The 21,657-nt window shown below is 34.2% G+C and overlaps 1 protein-coding gene across 1 annotated transcript; it reads right to left on the bottom strand.

Annotated features, from left to right (window-relative positions):
• Window positions 1-404: 404 nt before the first annotated feature.
• Window positions 405-1,537, bottom strand: LOC107895509 (uncharacterized). The gene is made up of 3 exons (XM_016820776.1): window positions 1,236-1,537; window positions 888-1,175; window positions 405-630 (listed from the first exon to the last, which is right to left on the bottom strand). Exons 1-3 carry the CDS (start codon window positions 1,535-1,537, stop codon window positions 405-407), a joined length of 816 nt encoding a protein of 271 aa, XP_016676265.1.
• Between the last annotated feature and the right edge of the window lie 20,120 nt (window positions 1,538-21,657).

Raw genomic sequence — 21,657 nt, 5'->3', positions numbered from 1 at the left:
ACAAACTTGTCTAAGTATGGCTAAAATATCCTATTCATCAAGTCTATAAATACAGCTGGAGCATTCGTCAATCCAAAAGGCATCACAAGAAATTCGTAATGGCTCTACCTCATTCTAAAAGTAGTCTTAGGCACATCCGACTCCTTAACTCGCAATTGATAATAGGCAGATCTCAAATCTATTTCTGAAAACACAGCGGCTCCTCTCAACTGATCAAACAGGTCGTCGATCCTTGGCAACGGATACTTATTCTTAATAGTTACCTTGTTGAGTTGGCCATAATCTATACATAATCTCATCGAACCATCTTTATTCTTTACAAATAATATGGGAGCACCCCAAGGCGAAAAGCTTAGTCTTGCAAAACCCTTCTCCGTCAGCTCTTGCAACTGTTCTTTTAACTCTTACAACTCGGTTGGTGCCATCCTATACGGGGCAATAGAAATAGGGGTTTTTCCTGGAACTAGCTCAATACCAAACTCTACTTCTCTAACAGAAGGCCAACCATACAACTCTTTCGGGAACACATCCGGATATTCATGCACTATCGGTACCGACTCAATTTTTAACTCTGATTCTTTAGTATTCAGTACAAAAGTAAAGTAGGCTTCATACCCTTTTCTCATATACCTTTAAGCCATCATTGAGGTAACACAACCGGTAGTGTATTTAACTCACTTGAGTTAACTCGGAGAATTTCACAATCTGAACATTTTAATTCAATATACTTGCTATCGCAATTTACTATCACATCATGAATAGCCAACCAATCCATGCCAAGTATTATATCAAATTCATCGAAAGGTAAAAGCATAAGGTTAGCTGGAAAATAATGACCTTGAATCGTCAATGGACAATTCTTACAAACTTTATCTACTAACACAAACTTGCCTAGAGGGTTCGACACCTTGATTACAAATTCTGTGGGTTCCATAGACATATCCATGCCAGACACCAATTTCATGCAAATGTATGAATGGGTTGATCCTGGGTCAACTAAGCCAATGACAAGAGTATCATAGATAGAAAATATACCCGTAATGACATCAAGAGCTGAGGCCTCCTCTCTAGCGTGTATGGCATAGGTTCTCACTGAAGCTTGAGCCTCTGATTTTGTAGTAGTATCCTTAGAAACAATTCGACTACCACTTGCACTTCCGGGATGTCTCGGAGGTCTATCTCAAGAAATAGGAGTATTAGGCTTCGAGGCTAATTCCACCTCTTTATCGACTCACTCTGGGCAATCTCTAAGGAAATAGTCAAGAGAACCACATCTGCAGCATGCTTCGCTCTTCATTCGGCACTCTCCAAAATGAAATTTGTTGCAGCTATTACATCTCGGCTTTAGATCATCTACACTTCCCACACTAGTTACCATAAGGGAAGAAGACTTCGGGTTATGACATTTGGATCTTCTTGCTCTACCCGAATATCCCACCAACGAAGTAGAACGTTCCTGGTGACTCCTCGATTTCTTCGTGAGAAACAAGTGCGTCTTACCACTGGATCTCTTACTTGGAACTCGAGCTTCTCCCATCGCTTATTTTCTTTCATTATTAAGCTCTTCGACCTATTGGCCTGATTGGCTAACGCAGGAAATTCTCATATCTCGATAATCCCAATTAGTAACTTAATTTCCTTATTCAGACCTTCCTCGAAGCGTTTACATATTTCTTCCTCTGTTTGAACCCATTCATTCGCATATGACTTAACCTTACGGACTCTCTTTCGTATTCTGACACAATTTTATTTCCTTGTTTGAGTTTCAAGGACTCTTTCTATTTCTGATCTAAAAACCTTTGGCTAATATATTTTTCCTAAATTCCACTTGGAAAAATTCCCATGTGATACTCTCTCTTGGTGCCACCGAAGATATAGTCTTCCACCAGTGGTATGCAATGTCTTTTAATAGCGACACCGTGCATTTCAAGCTTTCCCCTGGAGTACATGATAGTTCATCGAGAACTCGCATGGTATTCTCAAGCCAAAATTTAGCACGTTCTGGATCGTCATCAATCGTGACCCTAAACTCTTCAGCTCCATATATCCTAAGTTTATCCACTGGGGCCTTACCGATTCTCATAGGTGTTATGCCTTGTGGCACTTCTTCTTCAGGTCGAGCAGGGGACGTAGGAGGTCGTGATATATTGAGGCGATTTCTCAAGTAATCCCTAAACCATTCATCCATCATCTAGAAAAAGGTAGCCTCCGCATCTTCCTTGCCCTCAGACATAGGCCTTCTACTACTACTAAAAGTAGCTCACTGCACGGAAGCTGGAGCATGGCTCTCGGCTCCCTCGGACTCATATTAGGCTTGATCAGAAGGCATTTACTATATTCAAATACGATTATAAAGGTTAGGAGATGTCACACTATCATAACTTGCATAATGGCATGTATAGCTAGACTCGTTACATGCTATGTTGTCTAAGAATCGACTCAACCGTAGCTCTGATACCACTAAATGTAACACCTCTTACTCGTACCCGAGACCCAGACAAGGTACGTGGCACTACCAAAAAATACGGGCTATAAAATTTTATTTCAAGATAAAACTGATTAAACAGAATCGTATTGTCCCAATCATGGACCTACGAGGACCAAAACATGCATTAAAAGCGATCCGAGACTAAACTGAGAACTTTAGAAAACTTTAGGAAATTTCTAGGTTTAAACCTCACATGCCACTATGAAGGTAATGCACACGTCCGTGTGCATTGGGACACACCCATGCCCCTTACTCATGTTGAATTATTGAATTTTATTTTCCATTTCGAACCTACAGGGGTTTTCACACGGCCGAGCACACGCCTGTGTCTCTGGCCCGTGTCTCTGTTTATGACATCATCATCTATCTAGGGGCACACGACCAAGGCACACGCCCATGTGCAAGGTCATGTCCTTCACACGGTTGTGACGCACAGCCGTATCTCTATCTGTGAGTTTACTACTATGCATACTGACCAAAAAATTCAAGGTGTAAGGGACACACGACTGAGCAACACGCCCAAGAGGTAGGCCGTGTGTCACACATGGCCTAGACACATGCTCGTGTGTCTACCCGTGTGTACCTTTTTGGAGGCTTTTTTCCAAGCCAATGGTCACCCTCAACTTCCATACACATTTATAAACTTCAATGGTATTTAACATGGTCTAAATATGTCCTTAACCTACCTTGGCATAGTCAAATGCATGTTAACCTCATCTCATTGGTTTGGCACATGCTAGGTTATCCTTTTTGTATTAAGGATTACCTCAATAGTCACATTTTATACTTGGCTCCTTTCATAACTCATTGCTGGTTATGACCTAACCATCTCCAAGTGATTTGGCCACATTTCACATGTCCATTCATGATATACCACATTTAACCATCACATGAAACATTTAAGCATAACATGCACAATTAGTAGGTCTACAACCTACATTAAAATAAGCCATATCCCATGGCCATATACAGAATGAATAAGTATATCATTCAAGCCCTTACATTGGCTGGTCAAAATATACATATAGCAAAATAACCAAGAATCCTATACATATCATTATAACAAAATAAAATTTTTTATATACCAAAGCAAGACAAGTTGATAGTGTTGACAATACTCTAACCGTCTTTCAATCTTCACAAGTCCGCGAGCTCTGTAAGACAAGGGAGATAAAAGGGGGTAAGCATTTACATGCTTAGTAATTTATGATAACAGGAAGGTAAACTTACCGATTATTTAGCAAACATCCGTAAAAGATGTTCATACCAAACATGCATAGTATAGTTTCCCTAACACATATGCTCAACCATCAAGTTAGTCTTATGCAAGTACATTATAGCATTAATCTTAGATGAGCTCATCATTTCAAGCTTTTCTATTTTCGTTCCTCATTTTAATCCACATGCCACTATGGAGGTAATGCGCACTCCCGTGAACCTCGATTTTATGGTGGGATTACCAGTATAGGCTAAATCCTCCGTAATAAAACTTAGAGAGTAATGTCGGGATTATCAGGCCAGGCTAAATCCCTTACAATGACATATACTCCTATGAGTTGTTTATCATCCTCTAAACTCTCATATTCCTCCACAAATCATCAAAACACAAGCACCTCATGCATGGGTAAATTTCTAAACATGAACCCTAACTTGAAATATGGGTAGAAATAGAGAGAGCATGTTACGGAGATCTCAAAAATATGAAGAACATTAAAAACGGGGCTAGGGAGTACTTACTATTGAGTTTATTACCAAATGACCAAAATACCCTTCCTTAATAACCTTTCAAAATTTTCCATGCATGCCCATTTTTGTCCAAAAACTTAAAAACTGGGAAAATTACTCTTTAAGACCTTCTAATTAATAATTCAAATTAATTTCATACAAATTTCTTCTAGAACCAAAATTTTACAACTTATTCAATTTGGTTCCTAATTACCAATTGGGCACCTTATACTTAGAACTACTTAATGAAACTTTAACACATGCTTATTTTCAGATCCTATACCTCATAATAATCATAAAAAATATTTTAATGTCATATTTGTAGTCCCAAAACCACTATTCCGACTAGGCCCAATTTTGGGATGTTACAGTTGGACCTAAGAAAAATAGATCATGAATCCATTTATGGACTTATTCACTTGTGACATTTATAGTGTGGCATACCTAAATCTTGAGTGGATGGTGGACTGTATATGCATCACTCCTATACTTTGATGTAAGTAAAAGCTTGAGTTCAAATAAATAAAGAACTAAAAACTAGTGCATTGGGTATATGACTTCTATAGTATGTAACGTCATTCACAATAGTGAAAGTTATAGCTCGAGACATGGGTAAATGATATCCACTTATTGGCAGTACATGGTTGATGATAAGTAAACATGTAATGACCCGAAATTTATGGGTATCAAAAATCGTATTTCTGGCTTATATTTTCATAAAACCGATGAGGCACTGAGTGTCGTACTGGTGTATTGATTGGCTCCATGCATCCGCCAAGGTCCGAGTTATGTTAATAGGGGTAAACTACTGTACTGAACAACTGAATGACTGTACTACTGTACTGAATAACTAATTTTTATTGATTGATTTTTAATTGAATTGAATATTTCCTTAAGAATAAGTTGTGAATATAGTTATTGTTACAAAATTGAAATTTTATAGTTTAAATGTGTAACAGCCCGATTTAGACCCTAGTCAGAATAGTGGTTTTGGGATCACAAATCTGAGTCAGAAAAATATTTTAAATATTATTTTCCGTGTTATTAGTATGTGTTTAAGTAAGTGTGAAAGTTTCGTATGAAATTTTTATCATTTGTGTGCTTAATTTAAAAAAAAATCTAATCGCGTAAAATGTAAAAGCTGCCTGCTGTTTGTTAAAGTGCTTAATTGATTTGCCTTATTAAAGGAGAGGTCTTTATGATGCAATTAGACCGTTGGAAGCATGAGTGGACATTTATAGCCTTAATGCCAATGTTTTAAATGTTTATTTATTAAGGGAAAATTGATATTTAGTTATTAAAGTTATTATTAATAAAAAAAGCATGAAATAAGATGATCATCATCCATTTTCCCGAAAATCGTCAAGAAAATAAAAACAAAAACACAAGCTAGGGTTCGGCACTTTCATTTGGTGATTAAAGTATGAGTTTTGCTCAATTTTTGATAATTTCTATGTTTTTGTGATCGTTGCTCTATACACTATCATGCCAGTGTCTGAATTTTGGAAATTGTTGACGACTTTTAGTTGAGCCATTATTGATAATGTGAGTTTTATGAAGTTTGATGATAGTAAATGGAAGATATGTGTTAGATTATCATGTTTTGTATTGGGATTTTTGATGAATTTGAGTATTTTGGACTAAATTGTGAAAATGGAAAATTGAGAGACTAAAATGTGAAATAAATGATAAATATGGGCTGATAGGGATCATAGGAAAATTTGACTAAATAAATATGGGCTAATAGGGATCATAGGAAAATTCGGCTAAGGTATGGTTTTGATGAATTTTGTATATTTGGTATTTTGTGTAATAAGGACTTAAATGTCAAAATGTGTAATTTTATGGGCTAAAGTGTAAAAATTCCCAAATTTGTGTTTGTGTATTTGATTGAATGTGTTGGTGATTAAATGAGTTAATTTTTAATACATATAGATCAAGAAAGGAGAAATTCAGACTTAGATCGAGGCAAAAACAAAGTGCTCAATTGATCGACTAATATCATCGTCTTACGTCCAAGGTAAGTTCTTGTATAATACATATTGTTTGTATAATGTTTGTATGTGATGAAATGAATAGAAATGTGATTGTGAAGTTTGAGCATGTGAATTGTGGATTGGGTATATAAGGCACTAAGTGTGCGAATAATGAAATAGCTACGGCTACTAAAATGGCACTGAGTGTGCGAGAATATAACAGCGATGGCTGAATAAATGGCACTATATGTGAGATACTGATATAAGTTTGTTTTAATGAAATGGCACTAAGTGTGCGATAATATTATAGCTTCAGCTAAATAATTGGCACTAAGTGTGCGAGTTTAAAGAACTTCTAAAGATGATTGAACGACATTATGCATCGAGTATTGAAGTGATAAATGTGATAGGTAAGAATGTGATGGTACAGGTATGTACAGAACCTATGTGGTTGATGATATTATGGTATGATAGTAAGTTATAGCTTTGAGTAATTATGAGTAATGTGATGAGTAATATTAAGTGTTAATTAAAAGATTGAATTAGTGGATTGATGAGTTAAGTGTTTTATATCATGAACTTACTAAGCTTAAAAGCCTATTATATGTTTTTTTTATAGTGGTATAAAGCTAGCTCGAACCCGGGGATCGTCAACGACTTATTCACACTATCGGACATTTATTTTGGTACCATTTTGAGAGTTGTATATATGGTATATGGCATGTATAGGCTAGTGTCATTTTGGTATGTTTTGTGTTGTGATTATTAGTCATGAGAATTGGCTTATAAATGTTAATATGTATAGCCTTTTAAGTTGGCTAAAATGGTGTGTTTGATAGGTAAGTCATATGATGTATATAATGTTCATGTGATGGTTTGATTTTGAAATGTTAAATTGGAAAGTTTTGTGGTACGAAGTATGTGATAAAATGATGAGTTTATGTATTCGAAACTTATGTAAGTTGTGATGATTTTGGTACATTGACTAGGTATGCTTTGGGTGAGAAATTGAGTAATGAATTGGTTGGTAATTGAATGGTATGAATATATACAAATTGATTGATTTGGTTGCCTATGAATGTATGCAAATGATGCTAAAATGTTGTGTTTCTTGGATTGCTTAAGTTAGGTAGAAATTGTGGCTTAAACCAAGCCTAATTTCACCTTACACGGTTAAGCACACGGGAGCGTGTCTCAACCGTGTTTCTGTTGTAGTTTAGCTATTCAAGTCAGTCTGGAGTACAGCCTAGACACACAGGCATGTCGGGTGGCTGTGCGAGGCACACAGCCTTGGTATATGGGGTGTGTGGCCATTTCGAAGGGTACACAGGCTAGACACACGAGCTTGTGGTCGGTCGTGTGACCCAAGTCAGTTTTGACCACGGCCAAGGCACATGGGCGTGCCTTGTGGCCGTGTGGTTAAGTCAGTATGTATGCCCTGTTTTGCCACGGTTTAGACACACGGGCATGTCTAAAGCCATGTGAGGCACACGGCTTATTCACACTGACGTTAACCTACGAAACTTTGAAAATTTTGTTAAGATTCTGAGAAAATCTGTACGTGTTCGGTTTAGCCCCGACCCCCTTTTAAAGCATGTTTAAGGTCTCGTTGACCTATGTAAGGGACTTTGTAATGATGTGTGACGATGAAGCCATGATGATTGAGGAATGATTACAAAATTTTTAGATTTGTTTGGTAATGCCTTTAACCCTAATCCAGCGATGGATACGGGTTAGGGGTGTTACAAAATGCATTTGAGTTAATAATTGATTTAAGTGTTGGTTTATAGAAATACCACTGAGTGCATACTCAGCGTGCGGTTTGTTTCTGTGCGCAGGTTAGGTACAAAAGTGACTAACAACTCAGTATCCAACCCGATCCCAAACTCAAATACGTGGTAATGTATTTTCTCTTTTGAAAATGGCATGTACCTAGGTTGTTAATGTTGTTATTTTGATATGTAAATACTAGTGATAAATAATGGTTTTGGTTGAGCTATATAACTACATATGTCTTTAATATAGCTTATTTCATAGTTTTAGTTTAATTTTGTTGAATGATATTTAAATGAATCAATTAGACAATTTATGTTAGAACTTTATAATATTAGTTAGTTATAATTAGAAATGTATAAATTTATAAAAAAAAATTGAATTGGTTGGAATATTGGAAATGAGCTGCTTGGTGTTTAAGAATTGCAGGGTTGGTAAGCTTGATATTTAAGGCTCATTTTGAGTCCACACGGCCTGGCACATGGGCATGTGATCAGACCGTGTGAGACAGACAGCTTACACACAGGCATGTGAATAGGTTGTGTGTCCCCTACATCTTAAATATTGTAAACAGAATGCTCAGGTATGGCCACACAAGCGGAGACACCGGCATGTGTCTCAGCCGTGTGAGGTACACGGCCACAGCACACGGGCATGTGTCTTGGCCATGTGATAATTGCATTAGATTCGAATTGAAAATAATTCCACACGTGCTAAGCACACGGGCGTGTGTCTTGGCCCTGTGAAACAAATTTGTTCATGAGTAATAAGTCAGAGAGTTATACAGGTAAAGGACACGGACGTGTCTTGTCCGTGTAAGTTACATGGCATAACAACACGGGTATGTCTTAGAGATACACGGGCGTGTCTCCTAGACCACACAGGCATGTGGGCACTGTTCATAAGTAAAATTTTGGTAATTTTATGAAAAAAATTATAAGCTTCTGATAGCGTCCCGATTTGTTACTAACTTCTTCTTTGGGCCTTGAGGATCCATTAAAAGGTCAATAAGACAAATTACTGAACTGTATAATGAATATTATTGTATTATTTGTGTTTAAACTGTAGTTCCTGGTAATGCTCCATAATCTTGTTCTGATGTCGGAAAAGGGTTAGGGGTGTTACATTTAGTGGTATCAGTGCTAATCAAGTTTAGTCGATTCTAGGATGAAATTGAGTATAGAAATAAGTGTAGAGGTACATGTCATTATTGAGTTAAATTTGAGTCGGGATTGGATGCTGATATATATATACTGAATTATTGTTTTTGTTTTATAATTAAAGATGTCTGATGAGAACATTGAAGATACTGATCGAGAAATGTATAGTGAAGATGATGAATCATATGATATGAATGAATCAGAGTTTGTAACGCCAAGTGTAAATCCAGTAGGTAATCAACCGCTAAATGTTGGAAGGTGTGATACCAGAGAAAGAGATAATACAGAGATACTCAGAGTGATAATCGATGCTCTTTAAAGAGCAGTGGGAACTATACCTACTATAACCCCTACCCCTAATACTCGACGAGCCCCAATTAAAGAGTTGCGAAAATATAGTTCTGTCGAATTTCTGGGTTCGAAGAGAGTTGACCAGTCTATAGCTGAAAACTGGATAGAAACTACAAAGAGAATCCTAAAGCAACTTGAATGTATGTGTGCCGTTTCTTTATTATAAGGAGAAACATACGTATGGTGGGAATCGGTAACTCAACATGTATCAGAAGAGCATATAAGTTGGGAATTCTTTCGAAAAGAATTTTAAAAGAAATATTTGGGAGAATTATATATGGAAGATAGGAAGCAGGAGTTCTTAATGTTGAAACAAGGTGAAATGTCCGTAGCAGATTACGAATAGGAATTTTTTAGATTGAGTAGATATGCAACTAAATTTGTACCAACTAAAGCCGACAGATGCAAATGATTTCTACAAGGATTGCATGATGAATTACGACTATAATTGGTGTCTCTACGAATTACTGAATTTGTATATTTAATTGAGAGAGCCAAAATGGTTGAACAAGTGTTGGGATTAGATAAAAAGCCTGAAATTTCTCGTTCACTTGGAAAGAGTCCCGAAACTACAAGTTCTAATCCACAACCTAAGATATCAAAAGAATTTCAAGGTAGTCAGAGATTTGGTTCTAGATCAGACAGAAGTGACAGAAATCGTGGTAAATAGACGACAATTTCCACTAGTAGCATCAAAGGGCTATCTCAGATTATTGAAATTCTAGAATGTCAATACTATGGGAATAAACATTAGGGTGAGTGTTGAAAATTAACTGGAGGTTGTTTCCGTTGTGGATCCACTGATCATTTTGTAAAAGACTGCCCAAAGATTAAAAGTATAGCACCAGAAGTATCACAGAGATCAGAATCTGCTTCCAGAGGTCGAGGGTCAGACAGAGGCTAGAGGAGGTGCTAGAAGAACAAGTGATGTTGCAACTCAACAATCAGAAGCTAGAGCTCTAGCCAAAGCATACGTTGTAAGAACTCGTGAAGAAGGAGATGCACACAATGTGGTGACAGGTATATTTCTATTGCATTTAGAACCCGTTTATGCTTTAATAGATCCGGGATTGTCACATTCTTATATTAACACAATACTAGTTGCGACGAGAAAATTAAAACCTGAACTGTCTAGAGTAATAATAGAGGTGTCTAGTCCTCCGAGACAAACAATGTTAGTGAATCGAATATGTCAAAGATGTCCGTTAATGATTCAAGATAGATGGTTTGAGTGCAAGATTTATTGGATCGAGGTTTTATACGACCTAGTACATCACCGTAGGGAGCTCCAGTATTATTTGTTAAAAAGAAAGATGGTTCGATGCGGTTATGTATTGATTATCGATAATTAAACAAGGTGGCTGTTTAGAATAAATACCCGTTACCATGCATTGATGATTTATTTGATCAATTGAAAAGAGCTTGTGTTTTCGAAGATTGATTTAAGATCGAGCTATTATCAGTTAAAGGTGAAGGAAAGTGATGTACCAAAGATGGTGTTTCGAACACAGTATGGGCATTATGAATTCTTAGTTATGTCATTTGGATTAACAAATTCCCCAGCTACTTTTATGGATCTTATGAACCAAATTTTTCAGCCGTATTTAGACCAATTTGTGGTAGTCTTTATTAATGATATTTTGGTATATTCAAAGTCTAAATCTAAATATGAGCAGCATATTCGAATTGTCTTGCAAACATTACGGGAGAAACAATTGTATGATAAATTGAGTAAATGCAAATTTTGACTATCAGAGGTGGTATTTCTTGCTCATGTTGTATCAGCAAATAGAATTAGAGTGGATCCAAAGAAAATTGAAGCAATTGTCCAGTGGAAAACTCCTAAAAATGTGTTAGAGGGGCGTAGTTTTCATGGATTGGCTGGGTACTATCGAAAGATCATGAATGGATTTTCAAAATAGCTTTACCGATGACAAAGTTATTGCAAAAGAATAGTCCATTTGTTTGGAATGATCAGTGTTAGAATAGTTTTGAAAGAAAATTTTTGAAACATTGAAATAGATGTTAACAAAAGCACCAGTGTTGACTTTACTAGAGTCGGGAAAAGATTTTGTTGTGTATAGCGACTCTTCCTTAAATGGACTTGGATGTATATTGATGCAAAATGGAAAAGAAACTGCTTATGCTTTTAGGCAATTAAAACCGCATAAACGTTACTACCCGACTCATGATTTGACACTAGCAGCTGTGATTTTTGCTTTTTAAGATTTGGAGGCATTATTTGTACGGTGAGAAATGCTACATCTACAGTGATCATAAAAGTCTCAAGTATCTTTTGCTACAAAAAGAGTTAAATTTGAGATAACGTCAGTGGATAGAACTTCTAAAAGATTATGATTGTTTTATTGACTATCATCCGGGTAAGGCTAACGTGGTAGCTGATGCATTGAGTAGGAAGACAACAATTGAATTGTGAGCAATGTTTACACAGCTCAGTACTTTTTATGATGGAGGTTTATTGGCTAAATTAAGAATTAAACCAGTGGTGTTTAAACTAATCAAGTCAGCTCAGTAAGAAGACGACAAGCTAATGAAGAGGAAGGAAATGGTTTAGAGTGGCGTAGCAGGGAATTTTAGTATTGATAAGCATGATTGTTTGAGATTTCGTAATCGGATTTGTGTTCCAAATGGTTCAAAATTGAAAGAGTTGATACTTCGAGAAGCACATGATAGTCCTTTTGAATTACATTTCAGAGGAAAAAAATGTATTGTGATTTACAAGAATTGTATTGGTGGCCAGGTATGAAGAAAGATATAGTGGAATTTTGGCTAAATATTAGCAGAGCTTCAGGTTCCAACTGGTTTACTTCAGCCTATTAATATTCCTGAGTGGAAATGGGATTGCATTACAATGGATTTTGTAACGGGATTACTATTATCATCAAGTAAGAAAAAAGCTATTTGGGTAATTGTTGATCGGCTTACAAAGTCAGCTCATTTTATAGCAATCTGAACAGATTGGTCACTTCAAAAACTTGCGGAAACATATATCCGGGAAATCGTGAGATTGCATAGTATACCTGTATTAATAATCTCTGATCGGGATCCATGATTTACATCGAGGTTTTGGAAGCAGTTGCATGAATCTCTTGGTACTCGACTCAATTTTAGTATAGCTTTTCATCCACAAATTGATGGGCAATCTGAACGGGCTAATCAGATTTTAGAAGCATGTTGTTTCATTAACTTTGAATCTGGTTGGAAACGTTATTTATCATTGGCTGAATTTGTATATAATAATAGTTTCCAATCAAGTATTCAAATGGCTCCATATGAAGCTTTATAAGGTCGGAGATGTCAGTCACCAGTGTGTTGGACAGAATTGAATGAGAAGAAAATGATTGGACTAGAATTAATTCAAGAAGCAGAAAGTACTGTTAACAAGATTCTTGAAAAGTTGAAGGCAGCCTTTGATAGACAGAAATGGTATGCAGATCTGAAACGTCAGGACATTGAGTATTCGGTTGGTGATAAGGTATTTTTAAAAGTTTCACCCTGGAAGAAAATCATGAGATTTGGCCGAAAAGGAAAACTAAGTCCTCATTTCATTGAGCCACATGAAATTGTAGAAAGAATTGGACCAGTAGCATATCAATTGACTTTACCTCCAGAACTGCAAAAGATTCACGATGTTTTTCATGTTTCTATGCTCAGAAGATATCGATCAGATCCTTCTCGTATTATTTCTACGAAGGATATTGAAATCCGACCTGATTTGTCATATAAAGAGGAACCGGTTAAAATATTAGCCCAAGAAGTAAAGGAATTACGTAATAAACGGGTTCCCTTAGTGAAAGTATTATGGAAAAGTCATAATATTGAAGAAGCAACATGGGAATCAAAAGATACAATAAGATCCCAATACCCCAATCCCTTTTCAGGTAAATTTCGAGGACGAAATTTATTAATGGGGGAGAAATGTAATGACCCAAAATTTATGGGTATTGGAAATCATATTTCTGGCTTACTGTTTTTGTAAATCAGGTTCATAAATATTTATTATAAATATTTACGAATGTTAGTTGAGCGATTAATTAGATTTTAGCTAGGTGAATTAGCTTGAATTAAAGTTAATTTAGTGTAAGGACTAGATTGAATAAAGTGTGAAAGTTAAATAATAGAATAAAGAAAAATCAAGGGACTAAATTAGCAATTAAGCAATAGGTGCCAAATGTATGATGAAAATTAAATACATGTGTAATAAATACTATACATACATTTGTAATACATGTATGTATTTACTTATTATTTAAGTACATAATAATTATTACTAAAATATAATATAGTAATAAAAGAAAACATAAAATGCATAAAAGAAAATAAAGAAATAAAATAAAGAATAAGAACAAAAAAAGAACGGAATAGGGGAAAGAAAAAGAGAAAGAAAAGAAAAAGGGGAAATTAGGGTTTTGAAGTTTGAAGCTTAATTGGTAAGTCAATTTAGTCCATTTTCTTGTAATTTTGATGTTTTTGGAATCCTAGAGACAAATATTACTTGATTTATGTACAAATATAGATTTTTAGATATGGTTCATGTTGAACAAATTGTTGAATTAGGGATTTAATTGAATGAATATCAAGTTAGAATTGATTAAGGGATTAAATTGTAAAAGAAGCTATAAGTTTTATGTTAGAGGGGCTAAATTGAAAGAAACTTGAGATTAGGGTTTTACCATGAATATTTGTTGATGGTTAGGGTGAATATGATAGGAAATTGAATAGAACTAAAGTATGAATTGAGTGATAAAAGTAAATGAGTCAATTAGGATAAAATTGAAATTAAGGTTTGAATTAAATAGAAATTCAATTATTTATTGTGAATTAATGTTGTATTAATAGTGTAAATTGTTTAATTTCCGTAGCTAATGTAATACCGAAGACATCGACAAAGAAAGGGAAAGAGAAGGTTGACGAAGAGTAATCCGATAATTACGGTTTATATTTCTATAAACTGAACTTAATAATTAGTTATTGCTTTTATTATATAATGTATATGGTAAGTAAAATAGAGGTAAGAATTGTTACATTTGTATTGAATCGAATTATATATTGAGAATATTGAATTGAAGTGTGAATTGATTATTATTTGAAAATTGAAAGTGAATTAAAGACCCTATTAATAGTGTCGAGCTAAGTAGGATAGAGTTGGCATGCCATAGGATTAGAAGTGTTCAGGGATACTTCGACCCCGAGTCGATGGGGCACTATAAGTGTCATGCTGTTATTGTTACTTCGTTTAATCCAATGAGGTACTGAATACTGTACTGTTACTGTTTACTTCGGCAAAGTCGATGAGGCACTGAGTGCCGTACTGGTGTGTTGGTTGGATCTGTGTATCCGCCAAGGTCCGAGTTATGTTAATAGGGGTAAACTACTATACTAAACAACTGAATGACTGCACTACTGTACTGAATAACTAATTGTTATTGATTGATTTTGAATTGAATTGAATATTTCCTTGAGAATAAGTTGTGAATATAGTTATTGTTACAAAATTAAAATTTTATAGTTTAAATACATTTGAGTTAATAATTGATTTAAGTGTTGGTTTATAAAAATACCACTGAGTGCATACACAGCATACGGTTTGTTTCCATGTGCAGGTTAGGTACGAAAGTGACTAATGACTCAGCATCCAAGCCGATCCCGAACTCAAATACGTGGTGATGTATTTTCTCTTTTGAAAATGGCATGTACCTAGGTTGTTAATGTTGTTATTTTGATATGTAAATACCAGTGATAAATGATGGTTTTGGTTGAGCTATATAACTACATTAGTCTTTAATATATCTTATTTCATAGTTTTAGTATAATTTTTTTGAATGATATTTAAATGAATCAATTAGACAATTTTTGTTAGATTGTTATAAAAATAAATATGTTAGAACTTTATATTATTAGTTAGTTATAATTAGAAATGTATAAATTTATAAAGAATTGGTTGGAATATTGGAAATGAGTTGCTTGGTGTTTAAGAATTGCAGGGTTGGTAAGCTTGATATTTAAGGCTCATTTTGAGTCCACACAGCCTGGCACACGGGCGTGTGATCAGACCGTGTGAGATACACAACTTACACACGGGCATGTGAATAGGCCATGTGTCCCCTGCATCTTAAATATTGTAAACAGAATGCTCAGGCATGGCCACACGGGCAAAGACACGAGTGTGTGTCTCAGCTAGAGCTGATCATGGGCTGGGCGGCCCGGCTCAGCCTGAAGGCCCGCCCGAAAAATGGGAGGGTTTGGGTAAAAATATAGGCCCGAAAAATGGGCTTGGGCAAAAAAAGAGGCCCGTTTAGAAAACGGGCTGGGCCTCGGGTAAGAGTTTTTTGGCCCAGGCCCGGCCTGAATTATATATTAATATATTTTTTTATTTTATTTTTAATCATTTTAAATTTTTAATATAACCTTTTTTTTATTATATTGTTAATTTGTGTATTGTTTTAAGAATTGTTTTAGTATTATTTTTATTTGTCTTTATATTTGTTTTTATGTTTTTAAATATATTTGATTTATTATATTTTTAAAATTTTTTATTTAATGAAATAAGTAAAAAAAATTAATATGGGTCGGGTCAGGCCGGGCTCGGGCTTAGTAATTTTATTTCGGGTCGGGCCGGGCCCGGGCCTTATAGACGGGCCTAAAATTTTATCTGAGCCCGGCCCGACCCATGATCACCTCTAGTCTCAGCCGTGTGAGGTACACGGCCACAGCACACGGGCATGTGCCTTGGTCATGTGATAACTGCATTAGATTTGAATTAAAAATAATTCCACATGGGCTAAGCATATGGGCGTGTGTCTTGGCTGTGTGAAACAAATTTGTTCATGAGCAATAAGTCAGAGAGTTACGTGGGTAAAGGACACAGGCATGTCCTGGCCGTGTGAGTCACACGACGTAACAACACGGGCATGTCTTAGTGATACACGGGTCTGTCTCCTAGACCACACGGGCGTGTGGGTACTGTTCATAAGTAAAATTATGGTAATTTTATGAAAAAAATTATAAGCTTCTAATAGAGTCCCGATTTGTTACTAACTTCTTCTTTGGGCCTTGAAGATCCATTAAAAGGTCAATAAGACAAATTATTGAACTGTATAATGAATATTCTTGTATTATTTGTGATGAATGACTTGATTACTATTTAATAGTAATTTAATTTTTATGAAGGAAGATGTAATGGTTACTATGTGATAAAATAGAATCATATTGGGAGATCGGATATTATCCCAAAGAGATTAAGAATATCCTATGAGGGTAACACGCTTATAACAAAGTTATTGGTAAAATCGAGTTGCTTTCGTAATGGTATGCCATCGGGGAGAACTCAATCACAATACTATAGTGGAATGAATTTGTGACTAAATAAGTTTATAATTAATAGGAGAAAAGTTGGAACTTAATTATGTTGGATCTAGTGTCCTAGGTCTAGTATTTTTATCTATGTACACTTGTAATTTTTTCGAACAGATTGGTTACTAAAAAAATTTCATTGAAATACTTTGTACAATTGCCTCACATGGGTTTCGCATGCAAATCAAATGTTGCTCATTGGTTGTCTAATGTTTAACTGATACTAAGTGATATTACGTGGTCGAATAATAATATAAAAAGACAGCTTATACTAGTAGACGAACCTAAACATGTCCTTAGTTTAATCAAAACTGAGCAAACCGATTGAAAGACTAATATATCGTTTATCAAGTCCAATTGGGGAGATGTTTTGTCTTGGGCATCAAAACAAATGACTCGCAGAAGATAGAGACATAGAGTGACTAATTGGATTGATAGTACATCAAACTGGACCCAAGAAGAATAGATCATAAATATGTTTATGAGTTTATTCTCTTACGACATTCATAGCGTGGCACACCTAAATTCTGAGTGGATGATGGACTATATATGCGTGACTTATACCCTTTGATGTAAGTAAAAGCCTGAATTCGAATAGATAAAAAACTGAAAATTGGTGTGTTGGTGTAAGACTTTTGCAATATCTAGCGTCATTCACAACAAAGGAATTCATAACCCAAGACATGGGTAAATGATATCATGTCATTGGCATTACATGGTTGATGAAAAGTAAACGAGGCCACATGTTATTCGTCTTTATGATGAATAACATGATTATGATTTGATAGTAATTGACTTTTCAAGAAGGATGATGTAATGTTTACCATGAGATAAAATAGGCTCTTATAGGGAGAATGAATATTATCCCAAATAGATTAAAGATATCCTATGAGGATAACACACTTATGACAAGAATAGATGAAGTTGCTTTCATAATGGTATGTTGTTGAGGAGAGCTCAGTCACGATACTATAGTGGAATGACTTCGTAAAATGAATGAGTTTATAATTAATAGGAAAACAGCTGGAACTTAATTATAAATCATTTAAGCCTCAAATGCATATATCCAGTTGGTCTCTCCGCTAGCTTGTTGAAACAAAAAATGAATTGCAAGATGAGTTATATGAACATAAATAAATAGAAATGATAAAGTCAGAGAAATGGTTTACATACGAAAATGAATGTGGTTTTCTCACTATAAAAATGAATTGATAATTAATTTATGTTTTTTTGAATTATTAATTAATTAATTAATTAAAGTTCAAAAGTAGATTTAAATTAATTGGTTATTGTGAATCCAATTGAATATAGAAAAATTAAATACATTTTCTCAGATTTTTTTTACGATAAAATTGTCATGATTTTAACAAAATTAGAATTGGATTGAGAAAATTATTTAATTGAGAAATTTATTTATTTAAATTAATTAAGAAATAAAATATTTAATTTGGGAAATAAAAAATATGTACTAGGTTGAAATAAATTATAAAGTGCTAAGTTAAAGTCCAAGAAGCACATATAACTGGACCCAGTACAAGAAAGGTCCAACTCCCCTTATATGGAATACATGGGATGACAAACCCTAGTATTCCCATCTAGGGTTGCTGCCCCTCTCCCTAAATAATAGGGAGTTGGAGATTTTTTCTATCAAAATAATATTATTTGTATTCTACCACTTCAAGTATGATTCTACCAACTCTTCCTATAAATAGATGACACTAGTAGACTTCAAATCATTTGAGTCTCAATCGCATATGTCCAATTGGTCTCTCCTCTAGCTCATGGAAGCTATAAATGAATTGCATGATAAATCAAATGGTAAAAATGAAGAAATGAGAAACATTTGCAAGTGATTATGATTTTCTCCAAAATAAAAATAAAAAATGGAAAAATGAAATCATTTTGAAATTAATGTGGTTTTTCCAATATGAAAATGACCTAGAAATGAATTTATGTTTTCGAATTAAATGAAGTTTTGAAAATGGAAATAAATAATTTGGTCATAATGAATCGTTGAATGCATAAATATTAAATATATTTTCTCATAGATTCTTTTACGGTAAAGCTGTCACGATTTTAACTAAATTAGAATTGGGTTGAGAAGATTATTTAATTGGAAAATTATTAAGATTTTTATTTGGAAAATAAAAATACAAATATCGGGTTGGATCTAATTATAAAGTATTTGATTAAAAGTCTAAGAAGTATTGGTAATTGGATCAAATATGAGAGAGGCCCAAAAGCCCCTCATTAATGCAAGTCCTAATATTATTAACTAGGGCTACCACCCCCATACTCCTAGATAGACTAGGAGTTCGATTTTCTAGTTGAAATAAATTTATACAATTCAACAAGGCTCTACCTCCTCTCCCTATAAATAGATGACACTGGTAGGGTTATTTATAGAACTTTAAGATATTGTTACTTTGCCCGAAAATAAACAGTATTTATTCTCAACTATTAAATCTATTTTTTGGAATAACAATTTTTTTCGGTTTCTATTTGAGAAGAGATATTTCATTTTCACACTAAAGAAAAGAAAAATATTTCTAGTTTAGTGTTTTGATTTGAATCATTCAAGCCCACACTCGAAAGAGTTCGTGGTATGAGAATAGTGAATAAGGTCGTTCGATTGAAAGCCAAGAATGATAAGGATCCATCTACCTTAAAACACATGTGGAAATTCGGTTTATGGTTTATTACTATAAATATCACAAATCGAATCGATTTTCAAAATTTTAATTGTTCGCAGTGTAAGAAAACTGTTTCGAACCAAATTTTTCCAACAGTAACATCATTCAAAATAGTGGAATTCATAGCCGAACTCCTAGATAAATGATATACTCCTATCGATATTACATGATAGATGAAAAGTAAATGTGGTCATGGGTTGTTTGTCTTTGTGATAAATGACTTGATAAGTATTTGATACTAATTAACTTTTCATGAAAGAAGATGTAATGGTTACCATGAAATAAAATAGGATCATATTGAGAGAATAAATTTATCCCAAAGATACTAATGATATCCTATGAGGGTAACACACTTATAACAAGGTTATTGGACAGTCACTTATTGAGTAGCTTTCGTAATGGTATGTAATTAAGGAGAGCTCAATCATGATACTATAGTGGAATGACTTCATGACTAAATAATTTTATAATTAATAGGAGAAAAATTAAAATTTAATTATAAATTATTTGAGCATTAATTGTATATGTCCAATCGGTAACTCCATGACCTCGTTGAAACCATAAATGAATTGCGTGTAAAAGCAAATGAATATAAATGAATGAAAATAATGAAGTTAGAGAAATTAGTTGCATTCACAAATATATATTTATGGATTAGGGAAATGATTTTTTCATAGGTTTCAACTGCTGTGAGGTGTTACTAATTCGACATCCTTTCGTTTGATAGATTCATTGCTACATTGTTTATGTCAAACTAGAGTCAGAGTTCAAAGATATAGAAGTTACCAACACCAATAAAACATGTCGCAAGGGATAGTACATACCGTGTGCATATTTTTTGTTGAAAGATAGCTCTTTCAACAGTCACATAACATGTTGTCGAGTCTTATACACAGCAAAAGATACCTAAGCCAACACTAGATGAACATGTTAGAAGAGATGATGCATACCATAAGTTTTGTCAATAATGTGCTTATTTAGCTAAAAGCTACATTTGCTACCAACATTAAGATGATTATCTTATTAAATTTTACTTAATTCATTGTATATAAAATGTTGTGTAATGTTACAAATATAAATATGATTAAAGAAAACTATGGGATTTCTTCTATTTTGTCTCGTGTTAAATCTAACATTATAATAAATTATTGAAATCATAAACAAATAATTTAATAAATAAATTGGTAAACCCAAAATGCTATATAGTTAAAAATTCTTAAGTTAATAGGATTAAAATAACTCAAAGTGTTTATGAATAATGGGCATTTTTTATGTTGTCACAGTGTATGAGTTCCACATGTAACACCCCCTACCCGTATTCCGAGCCTAGAATAGGGTACGAGGCATTACCGAACTTAATACGATCAATCATGTAAAAATTAGCCATAAAATTTCTTTTAAATTAAAAACTTCCATACATATATTTAACGTCCCTTATATTGGCACAGGGCCCAAAACATACATTCCGAGTGGTTCGGGCCCAAACCGTAAACATATGAAACTTTTGCAACACTTAGAAAATTTTCAAACTTTGGAGAGTCACACGCTCGTGTTTTCAACCCGTGTAACTCTCTGTTTATAACTTCATCACCCTTGTCAGTCGTACACTTCATATAAATAATAAGAAACATGTATGGGCTCAATTCTCATTAAATTTCTCATATATATATACATAAGTTCACGTTATGTAATCATACAACATATATCAGCCATATCTCTGTCATCTAAATATATTTTCATAACAACTTATCTTGATTTCATACTATTTCATATTTAAGCTTAAATAATCAAAGTATTAGAAATATCATCTTTATGCAAATAGTACATGTGAGGTATATAACTCCATAATTATGAATGAACACATTTATCAAACATTTTCCATATTCATTATCAATGTCTCATGTCTCAATATATCAATAACCGTCATTTTCGTGAATTTCGAGTTAAATTTCATAATTATTTGTCTCGTGTTTAATTTATTCCATGTTGGAACTTTATTCATTAAAACATTTGAATTATCAATACATATGGACAGTACATTGAATATGAACAATTATATAATCACAAATGAATTCATTTATCAACCAAGTTCTATACTCATGTCTTATCAACTCGTA

This window comes from Gossypium hirsutum, chromosome A10 (genome assembly GCF_007990345.1).
Source record: "Gossypium hirsutum isolate 1008001.06 chromosome A10, Gossypium_hirsutum_v2.1, whole genome shotgun sequence".
NCBI classification, from domain to species: domain Eukaryota; kingdom Viridiplantae; phylum Streptophyta; class Magnoliopsida; order Malvales; family Malvaceae; genus Gossypium; species Gossypium hirsutum.
The sequence above is the reverse complement of the archived record's forward strand: the minus strand, read 5'-3'. Positions and strand labels throughout refer to the sequence as shown.